Source organism: Ambystoma mexicanum, chromosome 10, assembly GCF_040938575.1.
Source record: "Ambystoma mexicanum isolate Mex_15411 chromosome 10, UKY_AmexF1_1, whole genome shotgun sequence".
In the NCBI taxonomy this organism is placed as follows: Eukaryota; Metazoa; Chordata; class Amphibia; order Caudata; family Ambystomatidae; genus Ambystoma; species Ambystoma mexicanum.
The window spans coordinates 2,811,658-2,832,114 of record NC_090932.1 but is presented as its reverse complement, the minus strand read 5'-3'; the positions used below and the strand labels follow the sequence as shown (position 1 = coordinate 2,832,114).

The 20,457-nt window shown below is 47.7% G+C and overlaps 1 protein-coding gene across 2 annotated transcripts in view; it reads right to left on the bottom strand.

The window, feature by feature from the left end:
* Window positions 1-14,539, bottom strand: part of LOC138491096 (zinc finger protein 33A-like) — a 512,100-nt gene extending 497,561 nt beyond the window's left edge. Inside the window, exon 1 of one of the 2 annotated variants that reach the window (XM_069617411.1) lies at window positions 14,289-14,539. In XM_069617411.1, coding sequence (XP_069473512.1) covers window positions 14,289-14,312 — 24 coding nt within the window. In that variant the 5' untranslated portion in view covers window positions 14,313-14,539. The remainder of the gene's footprint in view (window positions 1-14,288) is intronic. The other variant, XM_069617410.1, reaches the window with a different exon arrangement.
* Window positions 14,540-20,457: the final 5,918 nt, after the last annotated feature.

Sequence of the window (20,457 nt, the reverse complement as noted above, 5' to 3'; positions counted from 1 at the left end):
GGGAGGGGAGTGAAGAAGAAGTTCTTTCAGTGAGGAGCAGAAAGAGGAATAGGTGGGGGAGGAGCAGATAGAGAGAGGTAGGGAGTTCCAGTGTAAGGGGGCAAGAAGCAGAAAGGAGCGGAAACGAGAAGAGGCACATGGTGGTGGGGGAACAGAAAGTAAGACGAGATCAGCAGAACGAAGGGAGCGAGAGGGGGTATAGAATGAGAGGAGAGAAGAGAGGTAAGGAGGAGCAAGGTCATGAAGAGATTTAAAGACAAGACAAAGCAAGTGAAATTTAAGCTGGGAGTGGAAAGGAAGCCATCCTAGGTAAGAAAGTGAGTTGGAAATAGAGTCAAGAGAGTAGACAGAGTACGTATGGCAGAGTGATAAAGGGATTTGAGGGGGGCAAGATGGGAAGCGGGAAGACCGAAGAAGAGAGAAGAATAATAGAAAAGGTGAGAGAAGATGGAGGAAATTAAGAGTTTGGTAGCATGGAAGGTGAGAGAGGGGCGGACTTTACGGATGTTGAAGAGATGATAGCCACATGCCCGAGCAGTGAGGGAGATATGATGAGAGAAGGAGAGGGAAGAGTCAAAGTATATGCCTAGATTACGAGCATGGTTGGAGATTGGAAGATTAGAAGGGCGAAAATGGATGGAGGTGGAGATGGAGAGGGTAGGGAGTTGGAAGGAAAGAACAAGACTTCAGACGTGTCAGTGTTAAGAGAGAGATAGTGAGATGACATCCAGTCTTAAATGGCAGTAAGACATGAAGAGAGGTTGAGATGTAAGTCAGAGGTGACGGAGGAAAAGGAGAGGAACAGCTGGGTGTCATCGGCGTAGAAATGGTGAGTAATCCCGAAGGAAGAGATAATAGGGGCAAGGAAAGAGGTGTAAAGAGAGAATAAGAAGGGTCCGAGGACCGAGCCTTGGGGGACGCTGTAATTAAGAGGGAAGGTAGTAGAGGTTCATCCTCCCCAAGAGACTGCGAAGGAGCGGTGGGAGAGGTAAGAGGAGAGCCAGTTAAGAACAGATCCTTTGAATCTAAGAAAGGAAAGAGTGTTGAGAAGTAAGGGGTGATCGACAGTGTCAAAGGCAGCAGAGAGGTCAAGGAGGAGGAGGATCGAGGAATGTTTAGAATAGCGAGCGGTAAAGAGGGAGTTAAGGACCTAGGTAAGAGCGGACTCAGTGGAGTGCTTGGGGCGGAAGCCAGATTGAGAGGGGGGAACGAGAGAGTGGGTAGTGACGAAAGTTGAGAGCTGAGAATAAGCTAAGCGTTCTAAGCGTTTGAGTAATTTAGAGAGAAAAGGTAGAAGGGAGATTGGACGAAAGTTGGAGGCAAGAAGAGGATTAGCAGAAGGTTTTTTTAGTATAGGGATGATAGTGGCGTGCTTGAAGGCTGGGGGGGAAGGTGGCTGTGGATAAATAAGTGTTGAAGAAGGAGGTTAGGTAGGGAATGAGAGGGGGTACATCTTAGGAATAAGAAGGGTAGGAATAGGGTCAGAAGGGGCGGCAGTAGGATGGGATTTAGTTAGGAGAGAGACATCAGAGGGAGATATAGGAGAAAATGTAGACATGTGAGCTGAGGGGGAGTGTAAGGAGAGGGGAGGAGGAGAAAAAGAAGGAGTACAGACAATTTTTTGGCGAAGAGAAATAATTTTTTCAGAGAAGAAGTTCACAAAGTCAGAAGGAGAAAGAGGAGAAGTAGAGGAGGGGTCGGGAGCTGGAGGGGAGAGGAGACGAGAGAGAGTTTGAAAGATACGACGAGGATGAGAGGCTTGGGAGTGAACTTTTATGTCATGTACAGCCTTTCAAATAACAACGCAGACTTTTCATGTTATTCAGGCTGAATGCATTTAAAACGAAAGACTGCATCAGGCTTCGAACAGGAGATACTGATCCAAACCCTAACTGCTGCTTCTGTTGCAAGGAGCTGGAATCCCTTAAACATCTTGGGCCTCATTACAACTCAGGCGTTAAGGGTTAACACCACCGTTAACCCTTAACGCCTGATTCCGATTTTAACGGCTGCTAAACCGCCTTGGTGCTAATTACGCCACCGTAATTTACGGTGGCGTAATTAGCGCCTTCCCCACTCCCATTATGCCCTATGGGGCAAAAATGGGAATGGGGAAGGGTAAAATGGGAAATGGGGATTTACCGCCCCACTCACCTTGGAATGGGGCGGTAAATCCGCCATCCACCATGGTGTAAACGTAGTTTACACCATGCTGGTAAAGTTGGCGTACTTACTGCCTGGGTCGTAATGACCCCCCTTGTGTTATTCTGCCCCTCCCTAAAAAATGAAAGATCCATTCATTTGGGCCAGTGGTATGTAAACCACCAATCATTGAGTGTGGAGGAGTGGTGGCAGAGTCTGTGGAATGGGTTGGACTGGAAACTAATTATGCCCCTGACCTCATTTTTGGCAGTAATTGAGGAGATGGTAAATAACATTTTGAGCGACTGATCCCTAGTCACTGAACTAAAAGTAAATCAAGGGTTGATTGAACAGTGAGACATTCATTCTGGGGAGTGGCCCCCAGTTAAGATTTGAAGGGGTAGAAGGGAAGAGGGCATCAGGGGCATAGCAAGAAGAGTGATACTTGTAAGATGTTAAATGTTGTTTTGTCTTGTTCTGTAACATTTTAAAGGTTTGAATTTAAACCAATAAAATTAAAAATAAAAAATAACACCAGGCACTAATAGACCCCCTTACTTATTTTATGTCCCACTTATAGGGAGACCTAATCCAGGCCAAAGAAGAAGGCATCCCGCCGAAAGGTCTTAGGACATCGCACTCCATTGTGCCATCTTTGTCCCCTTTACAATTCATATGAACTGTTTGATTTACATCAAGACGTAGACCACGTGTTAGGTCACCCTCTTGCCTGGAATTGCAACCTAGCTTGTTACTACACTATAGGTGGTGATTGCGCACAATTTTCACTGCACCATTGTGTAAATATTTAAAAAGTAAAACACATTTTTGTTGATGATCCTTTCACAAAAAACAATATGGGTCTCTTCACGAGTTGGGCGGTAACGCCGGCGCTAATAGCGCTGGCGCTATTAGCGCCGGATAACGGGTTTGGCGGAACTGGAAATCCCCATTCCCCATTGAGCCCATTCGGGAATGCCCCATTCCTCATTGGGCTCAATGGGGAAATTTTGTGCTCTTACCGCCGGCGGATTTCCTGCCGGCGGTATGAGCGCGAAATTTCGGCGTATTTCCCCCGAGCTAAGAGCTGGGGGGACATCAGCCGAAGCTATGATCTGGTGGACCCTTAAATGCGGCGGTAATAGCGCTACCGCCGCATTTAAGGGTTACCGCCAGAATCGTGATGAGGCCCTATGTGTTAAAAATTGAAGAAATAAGAAAACAAGAAAATGATACAGAAGTATGTATATCAAATAAGCATATGAACAGCTAAATCATTAAAAGCTGATTATGTGTATATCAAATAAGCATATGAACAGCTAAATCATTAAAAGCTGATTATGTGTATATCAAATAAGCATATGAACAGCTAAATCATTAAAGCTGATTATGTTGCATATTAGCGTCCGTCTACTTAGTCACTTGAGTTCCATCACACACAGAATAAGTTGGACTGTGTTGATCATGACAGAATAATATTGTGTTTACAGAAACTAAAAAGGTAAACCCTTGATTCCAGACGTCAGGACAACTCCCTTGTGTCTCCCGACATTTGGAATAGGGCACGGCTACCAGGGGTGACCACCCAAAACACAGCACACGACGGATCTCCATTTGCCAATTGCAGGGCCGCAGTATGGCAGACACTGCGGACACAATACCCCGACACATCAGACATAGGAGCCATTACATCACACAAGATGCGTGACGACGAAGATCCTGTTAATTACATTCAAGAGCTCTGGCGCCTCGAAACTCGGGAGCCTTGGGATAAAACGAAAGCAATCTTTTATCATATCTTGATGCCGGGGTTACCAGATCCAGTACAGAAAAAATTGGTGGGAATGGAGGAAAAGGCGTGGCCAGAAATACAACTCACCATAGTACACCATTGTAGGCTATGGCAAGAAAAGGTACAGCAAAAGGCAGAAGAAAGGAAGGCTGATGAAGCAAAACTGATCCAAAAGAAATTGTCCAAATATGCCCTAGAAGGAGCACTCATAACAAGCCCAGCCCCACAGGCACAGACAGTAGTTTCACAACCCCAACTTCAGCTACAACCACAGCAACAATATAACAATATGCAACAATACGCACCACCTACGGGGGCAGGATACATGTGAATAGGTGGATACCAAAACAACTATAGAGGTAGGGGAGGGTTCCAACAGGGGCGGGGTTTTGGACCACAATCACACCAACCCATGGAGGGGTTAGGGGATAAACACAGCCCATGCAACAGGGTCAGGGTGAGGGAGGGGGGGAGGAATCCCATGGCAAGCGCGGGAGCCATCCCAGTGCTGGATGTGCAGGATGTTAGGCCATATTTCTCGAACATGCAGGAGCAGAGGCATGCAACAAGGGTGGGGTGAACAAGGGCAACAGAGCTACCAGGGTGGGCAGAACGGTTACTACACGCAAGACATCCACCAGGCAGGACAACAACAAAATATGCCACAGCAGAACATACATCAAGAGCACATACAGCAACAGACGACGCAAACACCACAACAGATGCCAGCACCCCAACCAACACCTCTGCAAATGCCAAAACCCCAACCAACAATACAGCAAATGACAACTCCATTACCCCAACACTTACAAGCAGTACAACAGCTTACACAATTACAGGACCAACCGCCTCAACCCATGGACACAATGGAAACAGTACCATTCAAGAGAATGGTGGGAGTAACCATAGTGGGGGACAATCCTTACACAGGGACTGGATTATCATTGTACCCACAATAGGACAGCCCACAGACGAACTTGCTGTGTCCCATCCTGTCGGTCACACCCAATCCTGCAGAGGAACCTCGCATAAGGGCGGTGATAGGGGACAAAACTTTTTCCTTTCTTGTTGACACTGGGGCGACTAGGTCATGTATACTGGAGGACAAATTTACGTTGTCAGGCGATGCCATGAACACTCAAGGATTCTCTGGGGCTCAAGAAGTGGTTCCTTTTACTGAAAACATCTCCTTATCTATAGGAGACCATGACTTATCTTTACCTCTACTTTACTCCAAACAAGCACCTGTAAACATATTGGGATGCGACATAATGAGAAGACTAAACATGTCCATCTCATTCACAGACAAAGGCATAGTATGCTCCACACCTGGAATACATTTGCTCACTGCTAGAAAAATACTTCAGGCATATTGTGGAAAAACGGTACAGAGGGGGGAGCCAGTTGTCCCAGAAATGTTCCAGTACAGGACAGACATGGCCCTCGCATGGTTGCCAGGCATTGCAGGGAAGGTATCGAGGCGGCCTGGGGAGTACCTCTTCAGGCCAGAGACACCAGGAGATTAAAAAGAGGGAGAGTTTGTGGCAATTGACATAGAGGGGATTGTGGCAAGAGAGGATTGGGTCACTGTAGATGCACTTGATGATGCTGGAAAGGCATGGAGGGCGATAATTGCAGTAGCAGAAAGGTGCAGGTTAACACAAGTATCGGATGAGGAACTCTTCTCACAGAAGAAAGGGGAGGGCGAGATGATGTTGGGGATGAGCCTGTACTTCTGGCTACGCATAACATACAGGGAAATTGCACAGAAGATGGCAATGGGCTTAGAAGCACCACCTTCCTTCTGTGAAGAAGATTTAGCAAAAGTACCCGACACACTATGGACAACAAGTCCCTATGACGTGGGATGCATAAAGAGCATGGGGGAGTGCACATCAAATTGAAACCTGGAGCAATTCTGCCAAGGGTCAAACAATACCCCCTGACCAAAGAAGCAGATGAAGGCATTTATGAAACAATCAGTGCCCTCATCGATAGGGGCAGTTTGGTACCGTCAGACTCTCCATTCAACAGTGCAGTGTACCCTGTCCACAAGGCAAACAGGGGGTCTTGGCGTTTCATTCAGGATTTACGGCCCCCTTAACCACATTGTAGAAGCAAAGTACCCCGTTGCAGCAAACCTCACCAAATCCTATGTGGCATCCCAGCTGAAGCCACGCGTTCCTAACCCTAACCTACACCCAGATTCACAAGACTTGACAAGTTTCATGTACCGCAACTAGAAATGGAAACACACTAGACTACCACAAGGGTACTGCAAGTCACCCTCAATCTTTAACAGAGTAATACAGATGGATTTGGGTAATGTTCAAAGAGATAGTACAGTCTTACAGTATGTAGATGATATCCTCATCTGTAGCACTACTGAAGAAGAATGCAGGAAGGACTCCGTGCACATGCTCACTGTCCTAGCAGAAAAGGGGCACAAGGTAGATAAGGCAAAATTACAATATTGTCAAGAGGAAGTACTGTACATTGGACAATTGATATCGAAAAACAGCAGGCACATAGCACCAAAAAGAGCACAGACAATTCTTGACACCGCACAAACCAAAACAATATGAGCTACAGCGGTTCCTTGGGTTATGCAACTATTGCAGAGCATGGGTCTTTGATTATAGCACATACACGTGTCCACTACTCACAGCACTGAAAGAAGCACAAAGGGGAACAAAACAACTAGGCTGGACTAGGGAAATGACAGAGGCATTCAACGAGATGAAGAAAGCAATATCCACAGCTCCAGTTCTAGGGACCCCAGACTACAAAAAGGAATTCTTCCTGTTCTCACACTCCGACGGTGTGGTAATGAAAGCAGTATTGACATAAAAAAACAAGCATGGGTCACAAGTCAATTGCTTATTCCAGTGGACAATTAGACCCGGTAATGAAAGGACACTTCCCCTGTGAACAACACTTGGCTGCCGCAGCTTTCGCAGTAGAAAAAGCTTCATCAATAACTATGGGCTGTTCCACAACACTGTACGTGGAACATGCCCTCTTTGCGATGCTGCATAAGCAAAAAAGCACACTGACAACACAAAGAGCAACCGGGTAGGAGATCATCCTATCAAGGCCACAATTAAATATAGTAAGATGCAAAAATCTAAAACCTGCACAGTTATTAGCAGATGTACACCAACCTGCAGAATGGGCTCATGACTGCACTAAAAAACAGTTTTTTTACTGAGACACGGAAGGTAGAGGAAGATTAGCTTGAGGGGGGAGAGGTACTGTATATTAATGGGTCTTCAACAATTGATCAAGGTGATGGCATCAGTAGAACAGGGGCGGCGGTAATCAGGCTGAAGGTAGACTGGACAAACAAAGTAGTGAAGAGTGTCCGATTACCTCCACAGTATTCTGCACAGGCAACAGAATTAGTGGCACTGATAATAGCCCTATGGGAATGTGAAGGAAAGAGGGTAACAATTTACTCGGATAAGGTCAACGGTACATTCTGGGCTAGCAAGATGGCTGAGAAGAGGGTTCAGGAGAGCAGATGGGACACCTGTACAGCATGCGCTACTGTTAGGAGAGCTAATAGAGGTTGTAACATACCCAGTGGGACTAGCACTAGTGAAGTACAAAGCACATACTAATTGAGAGGGCCCCATCTCAAAGGGGAATGAAGCAGTAGACTATCATGCAAAATGTGCATCATATTTTGGAGAAATGTGGGATATAAAAGAAAAACAAAAAGAAAGGGGAGGGGTGAGACAAATGTTGATAATGGAAGGATACAATTACCTACCAAAAACTCAGATAATGGAGCTACATGCAGCTGCACCAATGGATGAAAAGGAGCTATGGGTAAAAAGAGGGTAGGGTGTTCCATGTCTCCTACTGACGCCCTACGGCGACAAAATAATACAGGAGAAGTAGTGATGCCTCGTGCATTACTAAAAACAGCATTGACAATGCATCATCCCACACATACGGGGAAAGGGGTCATTGCAACACGCATTGGAGAATCTGTTCCAACCTGAATGCACATGTTGCAAATTTCATTAGCAAATGTCTGATGTGCCAGCAGTTCACTAAGTAATAAGAGGAGTAATCCCCCAAACTGAAAGGCCCATTTCTACACCTCCATATTGACTATGTGGATATGATCAACGTATGTCAATGTTACCAATACATGATTGTGGTGGTCTGCCCTGTCTCAAGGTGGATAGAGGCTGGGCCATGTTTCCATGCCGATGCCCTCAGAGCAGCAAAGTTTCTGGTCCGAGAAGTATTTCCAAGATGGGGAGTATGTGAGGTGCTACGGTCTGATAACGGTCCTCACTTCGCCAATTAACTGTTCCAACACATAACAGCCCTGTTGGGAATAAAACACAAATTTGCCTGTGCAGATCACCCACAAGCCAACGGGATGTGCGAACGCCTCAACGCCCTCCTGAAAGAAAGCATAGCCAAAACTCAGCAGAGCACCAAAAATAATTGGTTACACTTCCTGCCCTTGGCCCTGTTCATATTACGAAACAAACCTGAGTCTGGCCACCATTTAATGCCCAACAAGGTAGTAACAGGTAGTAACAGGACGCCGTATGCATTTCCCTTTGGCTCCACACACAAGGGCCATCAAAGATTGCGAATCAACATCTTTGGTTTTTCTAAATGAGATGTATGAATATGTAAATTCACTTGTTTCTAGCGCTTCTTTTATCTCTCACCAGATACAACGCACACAGGGGAGGTCGGACGATAGCACACAAGAAGACGACAATATCCCAGAGATACAAAAAGGTACCACTCATTAAAATAGGGGACCACGTTCTACTGAAAAATTTCACGAGATGCTGGAACATGCCTCATTTTACAGGCCCTCACACTGTTGAGGCGGTCACAAAGAGAGCTGTCAAACTAGAACATGTTTGCCTCCATGGCAACCCCTGCACTACGGGACTGTGTCTGTATCCCTACAGCCCCCCCTCCCAGCACTTGTCTGCACTTACTTCGCACTTGCCACCAGCTGGCCCTTGTTATTTATCCTGTTTGCTGTATGCTATTAACCCTGTACTGCACTTTCCCCCTCTCCCTCTCCCCCTTGCACTTTTCCCTTTCCCTCTACCCTTTGCACTTGCGCGATCTGAATGACACCTGGCCTAGTAGGATCGTTGTCTGTCTCCCCTTGTTCCCCCCCTGCCTCGTCGCGCCTTGAAACACTTGTGTATAGGTGCGTTACAAATGCCATATCATATCAGAAGGAAAGTCGGTCTGGTACCACTCCCAAGACATCAAGCCCGACAAAGCATCGGCCTCACCCCAGCGCGCCACAACAGAAATCGACAGGGCCAACGATACAGTACAAGAAAGTACTAGTGCCCCAATCCCAACCATTCCTGAACTTGATAAGGTCCCAAATATAAGTGAACAAGAGTCTGCTGGCCACCCGATGGTCAGACGCTACCAAGTTCCTGATATCCCCACTGGTGCAACCTGACCTGTAAAGGAACGTGGTCCCCATACTCAGGACACTCAGTACTCAAAAGCAATATATTATCCTGTACAACATTTCTTCCATTGCCTCGAACAAATTCAGTAAAAATGTTGTAGCACCTTGAGTCAACTTGATCATTCTGCACGCACAGTCCTTATTGTTCACTACACTGCGTTAACCCTGTCTTAGCATTGTTCTTATTCGCACATGCAGGGTTCTGCGACGGTTATATAGTCAGGGATATTTGTCATTACCTAGAGTTGATTAAAGTGCTCAATGTGGCCTCCTGATGACCGTCCCGAAGCATTTTCCAACCAATTTGTCCACCCTATCAGAAGGCCCAGACATTTTAGAGTACGATCGCCCGAGATACACTACCAAGTATTTATAGAGTATTTGGCCCAAACATACCCACAACTTGACAAAGCGCATATCCTGTTCTGCCCACACCCCGAGTGTCCTCTATACAGAACATTTGGGAAGAGATATTTACATGGGCATTAAGTGATTATTCATTAAGTACGCTTATGCGTACTTACAAACACTAACACAATAACGCTTTTTATTGTGATTTTCAGGCGGGCAACTTTATCATCTCATCAGCTGCTCAAAAGCAGCGCAAGTACAAAATAACAATGGTTATGTTAATAAAAGTAATTACAACAACTGTGTGGTTATTGCTATCCACTGGCCTCCTAGCTACTGCCCTCTGGCAGCTTTACCTTGCTTTGCACGTTTATGCTGTATCCAACACTAATATTGCCCCCAACCCAAGCTGCATTGACTACTGTTTCAGGTGGTACAGAAGACACTGCTGACAAGGTAAGGGGAGGTAAGCGCAGTGTTGACACAGACATTAAGGGAGTGGACACATATCTCACTGACACTACACACCTAACGAACAACATGTGGTATTAGCACATGTCCAAAATTGGTAGGGACACGACATGGGAAAGCTGCTATGTCTGATCCCCTATGCCATGGCCGCCTCCAGGACCTTTGTCGCAACCGAAGTACCAGCAGCAACAGCACAATGCCTCCTGTGCCGCGCAATGTTCCAAACTCGAGGAAGGTTCCAAGGAAAGACAGCGACGTTAAGATGGATGTCTAGGGCGACCTTCCCCTATGAAGACAATTACATTAAGACATTACCAAATGAGCAATTACTGGCAGCACACGGAAGCACTATAATACATTACTTAGGGTCCAGAAAAGGGGGAAACAAAAAGCATCACGTTAGATTATCTGCCATGCAAATGAAGAGCGAAGGAGACAGGAGGAGAACCCTGCTGTTGGGAGTGACCACAGATACTGATATATGGGAAAGTATACATAAAGGATGGATGGGAAGATGGAGTAGTGGGAAGCAAAGCATTGACACTGACAAAGGCTGCAGTAAACAAGGTGCAAGAAGAAAATGACAAGTGCCTTAAAGAATGGGACAAGAGTGCAAGTTTACTGACTTGGGTGGATAAAGAAGATGGACCTCTCGCTATAATTCCCCTAACACCAGCCCTATGTTGCCAACATGACGGCAGTAATGAAGTAGGCGAAAATGAAGGTTGTAAAAGAATAGAAAGGATTCCTGAAATGGGCACAGGACCCGCAGTGCTCATGGACCACTATTGCTCCTGTGGCTCCAAAGCATACGATAAACTTCCACCGAAATGGAGAGGGATATGCTCCCTAGCACACGTCAACATACAGTCATTGGTGGCACCGAGTAAGGACGTGAAGATTGAAGGCTTCCCCAAAATGGAGGAAGGCAACAATAGGAAGAAAAGGGCAATACAATCGACATCAAGTTCCCAAAATGACAACACTAGCCAGAAGGAGAGCATACGGAGGGTGAAGAGAGAAGGGAACTACTTATGGGGACGGTCTGAAGTGGCACTTGGTAATGTACCGCCATCTCACAGACTATTCAGCAGAGCACAGATGTTCTTCTCAGCACTCATACACCCTGGATTCCAAACATATGCAAATGCCAAGTGGCTCCAGATCCCCCGCTGGGAGCTGATGATGACAATAAACTCAACAGTAAAAGGGTTCAACGCAAATAAAGAAGAGCTTAGAGCAATACGATTGGTGGCACTACAGAACAGATATAGCACCTGCAGCAGTTTTGATGGGTCGAGACCCATGAACCACCATCCCGATTCACTTCTCTGGTTTCTACTCATCATAGATGTGTCAAGGATCATGTGGCGCCACCATAACAAAGAAAAAGAGTGTGGGCTACCATGCTCAGTCACCAAAGCTGAGCATCAAGTTCAGAACAGGAAATTGACAAATAACGTCAGTATGCGGTTTGAGCCATCACTGCGACAGCCAGAGAATGCACCATGATCACCATTCAAAGAAGATCACCAACAGTGACAACAAATGATACACATTTCAAGAGACGTAGTCAAGCAGTTGCATAAGAGCCAAGCATACATCTTTTGCTGGAATCGCTGCATAACGTCCCTGGCAGCCCAATTCTGAACTGTTCATGATCCTCAAGAATCAAGATTTTCCATTGTCCAATGCCGAAGGGGTCCAGGAATCACAGGTGCATGGTCGACAACAACACACAGGATACCCAGAAAGGATGCAGCATCCTATGCCAGCGATTCAAAGACTATTTAGTTCAGTAACATCTGGGAAAGACATATGGAACGCAAAACAAGTTAGACAGTAACTTTGCTGGAGTGGGATGAGGTTTTCAGAGACTACAGGGAGACCCAGGATGCTCCAGTCTGCACACATGCATTATCATCATTATTAGGGTATTTATTGTGTGAGGACCTAGCTTTGGGAAGCAACAGATCACTTTATAATCATGAAGGATTGGGGGGAGGGGGGGACTCGAACACTGAGTGAAACAGAGAAAAAGGGACCAGGAAGCTAAAAGGGGAGGGCAAGGGATCTACAATCAACCAGGGGAAGAGACACAGAGTGGTGAGTAGATCACAGAGTGCCAGGTAGGATGGGGAGTGCTAGGTGGGTGGCCTAGGTGTTAGGGGGAAGCCATTACTTGAAGAGGAAGGGCTTGAGCTCTTTCCTGAACTTTAGAAGCGATGAGGGGCGGGAGGGAGTCTGATGTTGACTGGTAGGAGGTTCCAGAGTCTTGGAGGATAAATGGAGAAGGTCTGTCTTCTGGTTCTTTCCTTCCTGCACTGTTGGGAGTTCAGATCTACACACTTCCTTACTTCTGGTGGATCAGAGACCTACGGAGATGCCCCATTTCTCCGTGAGGTAGCATGGGACACGCGTGCACCGGGTGACAGTGTCAAGTCATCTGTTCAAGGGAAGGCCGTTCCATGGACAGGCAGTGAAATGGAGAAATACAAACTTGTGAAGTATCTGCTGTGTGTCGGCTCTGCTTGTGCTGTGCAGAGCTGAGCACCCAAGAGGAGTGCAAACCAACAGTGGACCCTCCTGAACCTTAAGACAATAACATTCCCGGTTCTGGGATACTTCAGAGTTTGGTATTTTGTCTACAGTGTACAGGGGTGCAACACCATAGCCCACCCAACCCTCCCAAAATGTTGGGCTATGTTGACTCGACCTGACTGACCTAGAGATCCATGGCCAGAAAGAACAGGACACAGATGTTAAACAGCACCTGGGATTTTGCTGCTAACAAAGGCCCAGCAATTACTAAATGTAAAACGTTTCATTGTTAGCACCAGCATTCACATGCATACATTTTAAGGCAATTGAAATCGTGATGGCGGGGTTAATACTTGATGTCTGGGGGGCAATTGGAAGGGTAGAGGGAGGGTGGGGGGGTAGAAAGAGTGCTCATTCTCAAAGCATTCATTAAGTAGGTGCTTTCAGACTTAAAGGAGAAAGGAGTTAACTGCTTATAACATTGACGCTGCACCACAATAACCTCATTAGAATGCGTAAAGAAGTTAGATAGGACACACAGAAATAAGTTTGCCCCTCTCCCACCATTTCTGAAATTAAAGCTTCTGCCAACATTTGAAGGGTTAGTGTTATGTTTTGGATTGATTACATACAGGTGAGCCTGAATCTATTTGGAATGCTGAACTGGAATGTTTACTATTATATTGAGGGAACGTTCACTTATGTTCAGTTGGGGGTAACTTTCTGCACTGGTCAGACCGGTGGATGTCTTTTCCCCCTGATTACTAACGACCTGATTTTGATACTGTTTTATCCGATACCAACAATTATTATCATTAAAGAACGCACTATAAATCCGGGCCACGCAGCTTTCATTTTGTTTTAAGATGTGCGATTCACCAGTTAGCTGCGCCAACCGACCGCAAAGTTTACGTTTCGTTGTGCCCCTGACAGGGTATGAGATTTCTATTTCCATTAGTGGTTTATAAAGGATTAAGCAGATCTATGCAATAGGGGCAGTGCAGCTTATCAGGGGGGCACAGCATGGTGAAAGGAGTCTCTGAAGCTGCACTCCGATTGACTTGGGATCTCTGCCATCTTCCTTTTAATTCTTCCTAAAAATGAATGGAACGCTCATGAGACCTCCACAGATGCATGTACAGAGCAGAGATGTCACTGCTGTGGCACTAAATGGAAAATGCAGCTGAAATCAATAAAAAGCTTTACAAACCAACCCCCCCCCCCCAAAAAAAATGGGCCTGACCGAGAGGGGTCATGATGAACTCTCAGCTCACCCTGATTTGGAGGGTGCCCTGCCTCCCCACAGCCAGACTAACTTCCACCCTCTCAACAAGTCAATGCGGCAAGAAACATGAGTCCACCGGGGTAAGTATGGCTGCTCTCCACTGACTTCAATGGGACCCCTCTCCAAATCCAACCCCCTCCCCGCCCCCCATGCACCCCCATGCCCCCCTGTGAACACAGGTTATTATTATATGCCAGCAACTGCGCTCCCAAAACATGGCTCACCTCATCGGACTCCAGCTGGGACATGGCTCCCAAAGTTGAACGGATTTCTCACCAATGATCCTTCGTAATGATCCAGTTTCAAAATGAGATCCGGGGCAGCAACCCAAGTGATCCTTTAACAAGAACAACACCCTGAGAACGTGACCTGCAGCTCCATCCAACAGAGGCTGCCGGGCGTCAATGGTGTCCATTGCGCATGCCCAGAACACAGACACCGTACCTGGCGCAGGCGCACTCCAGCCAAGATACAACGCATGCGCCCTCCTCCCCCAGGCCTAGAAAGAGCGCATGCACCTTAAACGTCTGGATACCACGCATGCGCTCTCCTCCCCCAGGCCTAGAAAGAGCGCATGCGTCTAAAAATCTAGATACAACGCATGCGCCCTCTTCCCCCAGGCCTAGAAAGAGCTCATGCACCTTAAACGTCTGGATACCACGCATGCGCTCTCCTCCCCCAGGCCTAGAAAGAGCGCATGCGTCTAAAAATCTAGATACAACGCATGCGCCCTCCTCCCCCAGGCCTAGAAAGAGCTCATGCACCTTAAACGTCTATATTGAACGCATGCGCCCTCCTCCCTGACGCCTACAAAGAGCTCATAGACCTTAAACGTCTATATTGAACGCATGCGCCCTCCTCCCTGACGCCTAGAAAGAGCTCATGGACCTTAAACGTCTATATTGAACGCATGCGTCCTCCTCCCTGACGCCTACAAAGAGCTCATGGACCTTAAACGTCTATATTGAACGCATGCGCCCTCCTCCCTGACGCCTAGAAAGAGCTCATGGACCTTAAACGTCTATATTGAACGCATGCGCCCTCCTCCCTGACGCCTAGAAAGAGCTCATGGACCTTAAACGTCTATATTGAACGCATGCGTCCTCCTCCCTGACGCCTACAAAGAGCTCATAGACCTTAAACGTCTATATTGAACGCATGCGTCCTCCTCCCTGACGCCTACAAAGAGCTCATAGACCTTAAACGTCTATATTGAACGCATGCGCCCTCCTCCCTGACGCCTACAAAGAGCTCATAGACCTTAAACGTCTATATTGAACGCATGCGCCCTCCTCCCTGACGCCTAGAAAGAGCTCATGGACCTTAAACGTCTATATTGAACGCATGCGCCCTCCTCCCTGACGCCTAGAAAGAGCTCATGGACCTTAAACGTCTATATTGAACGCATGCGTCCTCCTCCCTGACGCCTACAAAGAGCTCATAGACCTTAAACGTCTATATTGAACGCATGCGTCCTCCTCCCTGACGCCTACAAAGAGCTCATAGACCTTAAACGTCTATATTGAACGCATGCGCCCTCCTCCCTGACGCCTACAAAGAGCTCATAGACCTTAAACGTCTATATTGAACGCATGCGCCCTCCTCCCTGACGCCTAGAAAGAGCTCATGGACCTTAAACGTCTATATTGAACGCATGCGTCCTCCTCCCTGACGCCTACAAAGAGCTCATGGACCTTAAACGTCTATATTGAACGCATGCGCCCTCCTCCCTGACGCCTAGAAAGAGCTCATGGACCTTAAACGTCTATATTGAACGCATGCGCCCTCCTCCCTGACGCCTAGAAAGAGCTCATGGACCTTAAACGTCTATATTGAACGCATGCGTCCTCCTCCCTGACGCCTACAAAGAGCTCATAGACCTTAAACGTCTATATTGAACGCATGCGTCCTCCTCCCTGACGCCTACAAAGAGCTCATAGACCTTAAACGTCTATATTGAACGCATGCGCCCTCCTCCCTGACGCCTACAAAGAGCTCATAGACCTTAAACGTCTATATTGAACGCATGCGTCCTCCTCCCTGACGCCTACAAAGAGCTCATGGACCTTAAACGTCTATATTGAACGCATGCGCCCTCCTCCCTGACGCCTAGAAAGAGCTCATGGACCTTAAACGTCTATATTGAACGCATGCGCCCTCCTCCCTGACGCCTAGAAAGAGCTCATGGACCTTAAACGTCTATATTGAACGCATGCGCCCTCCTCCCTGACGCCTACAAAGAGCTCATAGACCTTAAACGTCTATATTGAACGCATGCGTCCTCCTCCCTGACGCCTACAAAGAGCTCATAGACCTTAAACGTCTATATTGAACGCATGCGTCCTCCTCCCTGACGCCTACAAAGAGCTCATAGACCTTAAACGTCTATATTGAACGCATGCGTCCTCCTCCCTGACGCCTACAAAGAGCTCATAGACCTTAAACGTCTATATTGAACGCATGCGCCCTCCTCCCTGACGCCTACAAAGAGCTCATAGACCTTAAACGTCTATATTGAACGCATGCGTCCTCCTCCCTGACGCCTACAAAGAGCTCATGGACCTTAAACGTCTATATTGAACGCATGCGCCCTCCTCCCTGACGCCTAGAAAGAGCTCATGGACCTTAAACGTCTATATTGAACGCATGCGCCCTCCTCCCTGACGCCTAGAAAGAGCTCATGGACCTTAAACGTCTATATTGAACGCATGCGCCCTCCTCCCTGACGCCTACAAAGAGCTCATAGACCTTAAACGTCTATATTGAACGCATGCGTCCTCCTCCCTGACGCCTACAAAGAGCTCATAGACCTTAAACGTCTATATTGAACGCATGCGTCCTCCTCCCTGACGCCTACAAAGAGCTCATAGACCTTAAACGTCTATATTGAACGCATGCGTCCTCCTCCCTGACGCCTACAAAGAGCTCATAGACCTTAAACGTCTATATTGAACGCATGCGCCCTCCTCCCCCAGGCCTAGAAAGAGCTCATAGACCTTAAACGTCTATATTGAACGCATGCGCCCTCCTCCCCCAGGCCTAGAAAGAGCTCATAGACCTTAAACGTCTATATTGAACGCATGCGCCCTCCTCCCTGACGCCTACAAAGAGCTCATAGACCTTAAACGTCTATATTGAACGCATGCGTCCTCCTCCCTGACGCCTACAAAGAGCTCATGGACCTTAAACGTCTATATTGAACGCATGCGTCCTCATCCCCCAGGCCTAGAAAGAGCTCATGGACCTTAAACGTCTATATTGAACGCATGCGCCCTCATCCCTCACGCCTACAAAGAGCTCATAGACCTTAAACGTCTATATTGAACGCATGCGTCCTCATCCCTCACGCCTACAAAGAGCTCATAGACCTTAAACGTCTATATTGAACGCATGCGTCCTCATCCCTCACGCCTAGAAAGAGCGCATGCGCTCGTAACGCGCCGCCCCGGCCCTCATGGCATTGAAAGGGCGCATGCACCCTCGAGGGTTGGCTAGAGCGCATGCGCCCGTAACTCCTATGTAAAGCGCATGCGCCATCCACCCTGATCGCCTAGAAAGAGCTATAGGCCCTCCGACAACTAGTAAGAACACATACGTAGAATGTTTTTGGATTGGCGAGGTCAACGATAGAAATAATCACATTAATAGTTATGAGGACAACCTTAATACAAAATTATAATGCTGGCTTGATACAAACCTATAATAATCATGCTGAAATCGTCATGCTATTTTCTAGTTAACGATCAATTTCTTCTGAACGTAGAAGTGTCATATGTTGTGCATTAATACGCACCCCCAGAAGAAAGATACCCATCACCTTGGCGTGCTCGGAGAAATGCAAAAGGAAAACTGTTAAGTCCTGCCTCCGCGCCTCTGCCCGCGGGGAGACAGAATGTGCCGGGCCTTGTCAGCAGGCCGCAGTGGCGCAGCTCCAGCGGGAGCGACACACTCTGTTCGTCACTGTGCCCGGAACTGCTCCCCTTCCGCGGGGGCGGGGCTTTTATTGAGACGCCCTGCGTCACCGCGTTGCGGGACGGAGGGCAGATACAACATTCCTCCTTTATTTCAACTTAACATTAAAGCAAAACATGTCAAATACTATTATACAGACACTTAAACTACAAAACCCGGTTGCCTCCCCTCTTACAGTTCTAATGGGGCAGACTACCACATAGTCTTTGAGCCGAGCGGGCGGCTTGGTGGCAGTTCTTAGACCGTATCGCCCCCCTCAGGGGCTAGGCCCCACTGTCTCACTGGGTGCCTCACCTTCCATGTCCGGCTCACCCATGTTCGGTTCGCTCCACTGCTCCCACGTCCTGTCTGTCACACCACTTACCTGGAGACCGGGATTCCCCACGCCAGTTTGTCCCTCTTCCTCTTGGCAGATCTACCTGCGCTTCCGCACTTGGGGATTCGCCACTGAGAGAATGTCGGGGGTCCATGTTGGTGTTCCTCTGCGCATGCGCGGGCGACTGCGGTCACGGTTCCGCGCATGCGCAGTGGATTGGGCCCTCGCCACTGCTACGGCTTGCTTTCCAAGCCTCGTTTTGGGCTCGCCAGTGTGTTTCCATTTCCTGAGTCACTTCCACATCCTCCTGCCTGTGGCTATCTCCCTGCTCAGTACTGGACTCTTTTGGACTACCTGTTGGTTGCCTCTGTCTAGCCTGTCCTCATCGAATCAGCTACCATTTGCCTGCAATACCATTTTACCGCTGTGGACAGTAGTGGGTCTGCTTCAGTCACTTCTCACCGGTTACCCTGGTCAGCACTGGATCATCGGCCGTTCACTGCATCAGCTTCATCGCTTCCCGGACTTGCTCTTCTGGACACCACCCTTTGGCAAGCTTCCTCAGATTGAAGGACTAAGAACATCCGCCTCTCCTGTCAGTGCTTGCACTGTCCTGACGTCATGCAAATCAGGAGAGAGTGCCCTGTGACGTTGGGAGTCGGTCCATCTTCCATCCAGTACCAATCTTGAGTTGTAGAGAGGCCGGTACCCCGTGTCATACGCTCGTCTGGAAACAGTTGACAGTCTGGCTGCCACGTCAAAATCTGCAACCAAGCCAACAGCTATGCACCACTCTCGTGATACTCACCTTAACAGATTGAGACGCCTGCCTTCGGATCTGGAGATGGAGGACAATCAAGATATGCGGAATGAGTTACAAGCTCTCAGAGCAGAGATGACTGCACTACATCAAGAGAATCAAGCATTACGCCAAATGGTAACACAGGGGGCAACGAGTGCCTCACAGGCTGAAGGTTCATTGGCGCGTACTACTCCGATCAAGTTTGATGGAGATCCGCGACGTGTGGCGGAATTCTGTAATCATTGTCAGATCATTTCCTTTTCAGATCAACTCATTTCAACAATGACAAGGCCAAGATTGGATACATCCTGGGGAATTTAACTGGGAATACTCTCGCCTGGGCAACAACTTTGGTGGCTATCAATAGTCCCATATTGAATGATTTTGTAGCCTTTGAGAAGGCTTTCCTGGAGGTTTTCCAAATGCCCAACCTGGCCTCAGCAGCGCAGAACCAATTGATGGATATGAAACAGGGAAACACCGACAAAATCACATACATAAGTCTTTTCTGCCAACTGGCAACCGACTCACAATGGCCAGAAATCACGCAGAAGACCCTGTTTCGCCGAGGTCTGAGAGAGGATTACAAGGACGAGTTACTCCATATCCCCAAGCCGGAGACCCTCCAATGCCTTATCGAACAGGTGCTCTGGATAGACCAAAGACTAGCGGAACGAAGGGCAGAAAGACGTCGGTTTGAGAGGTTTAACCCCAGAATGACCAGTGTACCTGCCGGATCATTTGGTTCCACAGAGTCTGTAACATAGCCCATGCAATTAGGGGCCATGAGGGGTCCTTTATCGGAGGAGGAGAGGAGACTAAGAAGAACGTTACGCCTGTGTCTCTATTGTGGGGCTGCTGGGCATTATTTAGGTACATGTCCTTTACGCCCTCAGAAGAAGAAGGCGGAAAACGAGAGGACCTGTTGTGTAATGGAAAGGCAACGACAGGTCCCATCTTGTTCTGTGCTCTACCCATGCAACCAGCCATCTTACTGACCTTGAAGATCCAAATACAATTGCCAGACAATGGCCCTCATTACAAGGTAGGTGGTAAGGGTTTACCGGTACCTTGGAATAGGGCGGTAATTCCCCTTTCCTCCAAGGCGGTGCCGGTAATTTACCAGCATGGTCCAAGGTGCTAATAGCACCTTGGTTCCCCGCCTAACGTGTAATGAGGCCCAATATCTTGGAAGTATACGGGTTATTGGATAGTGGAGCCTCAGGTAATTTCATTGACGAAGCATCCGCTACCATCAACAAGATACCACTTCTTTCCAGACACACGGCTCTGCCCGTAGAGG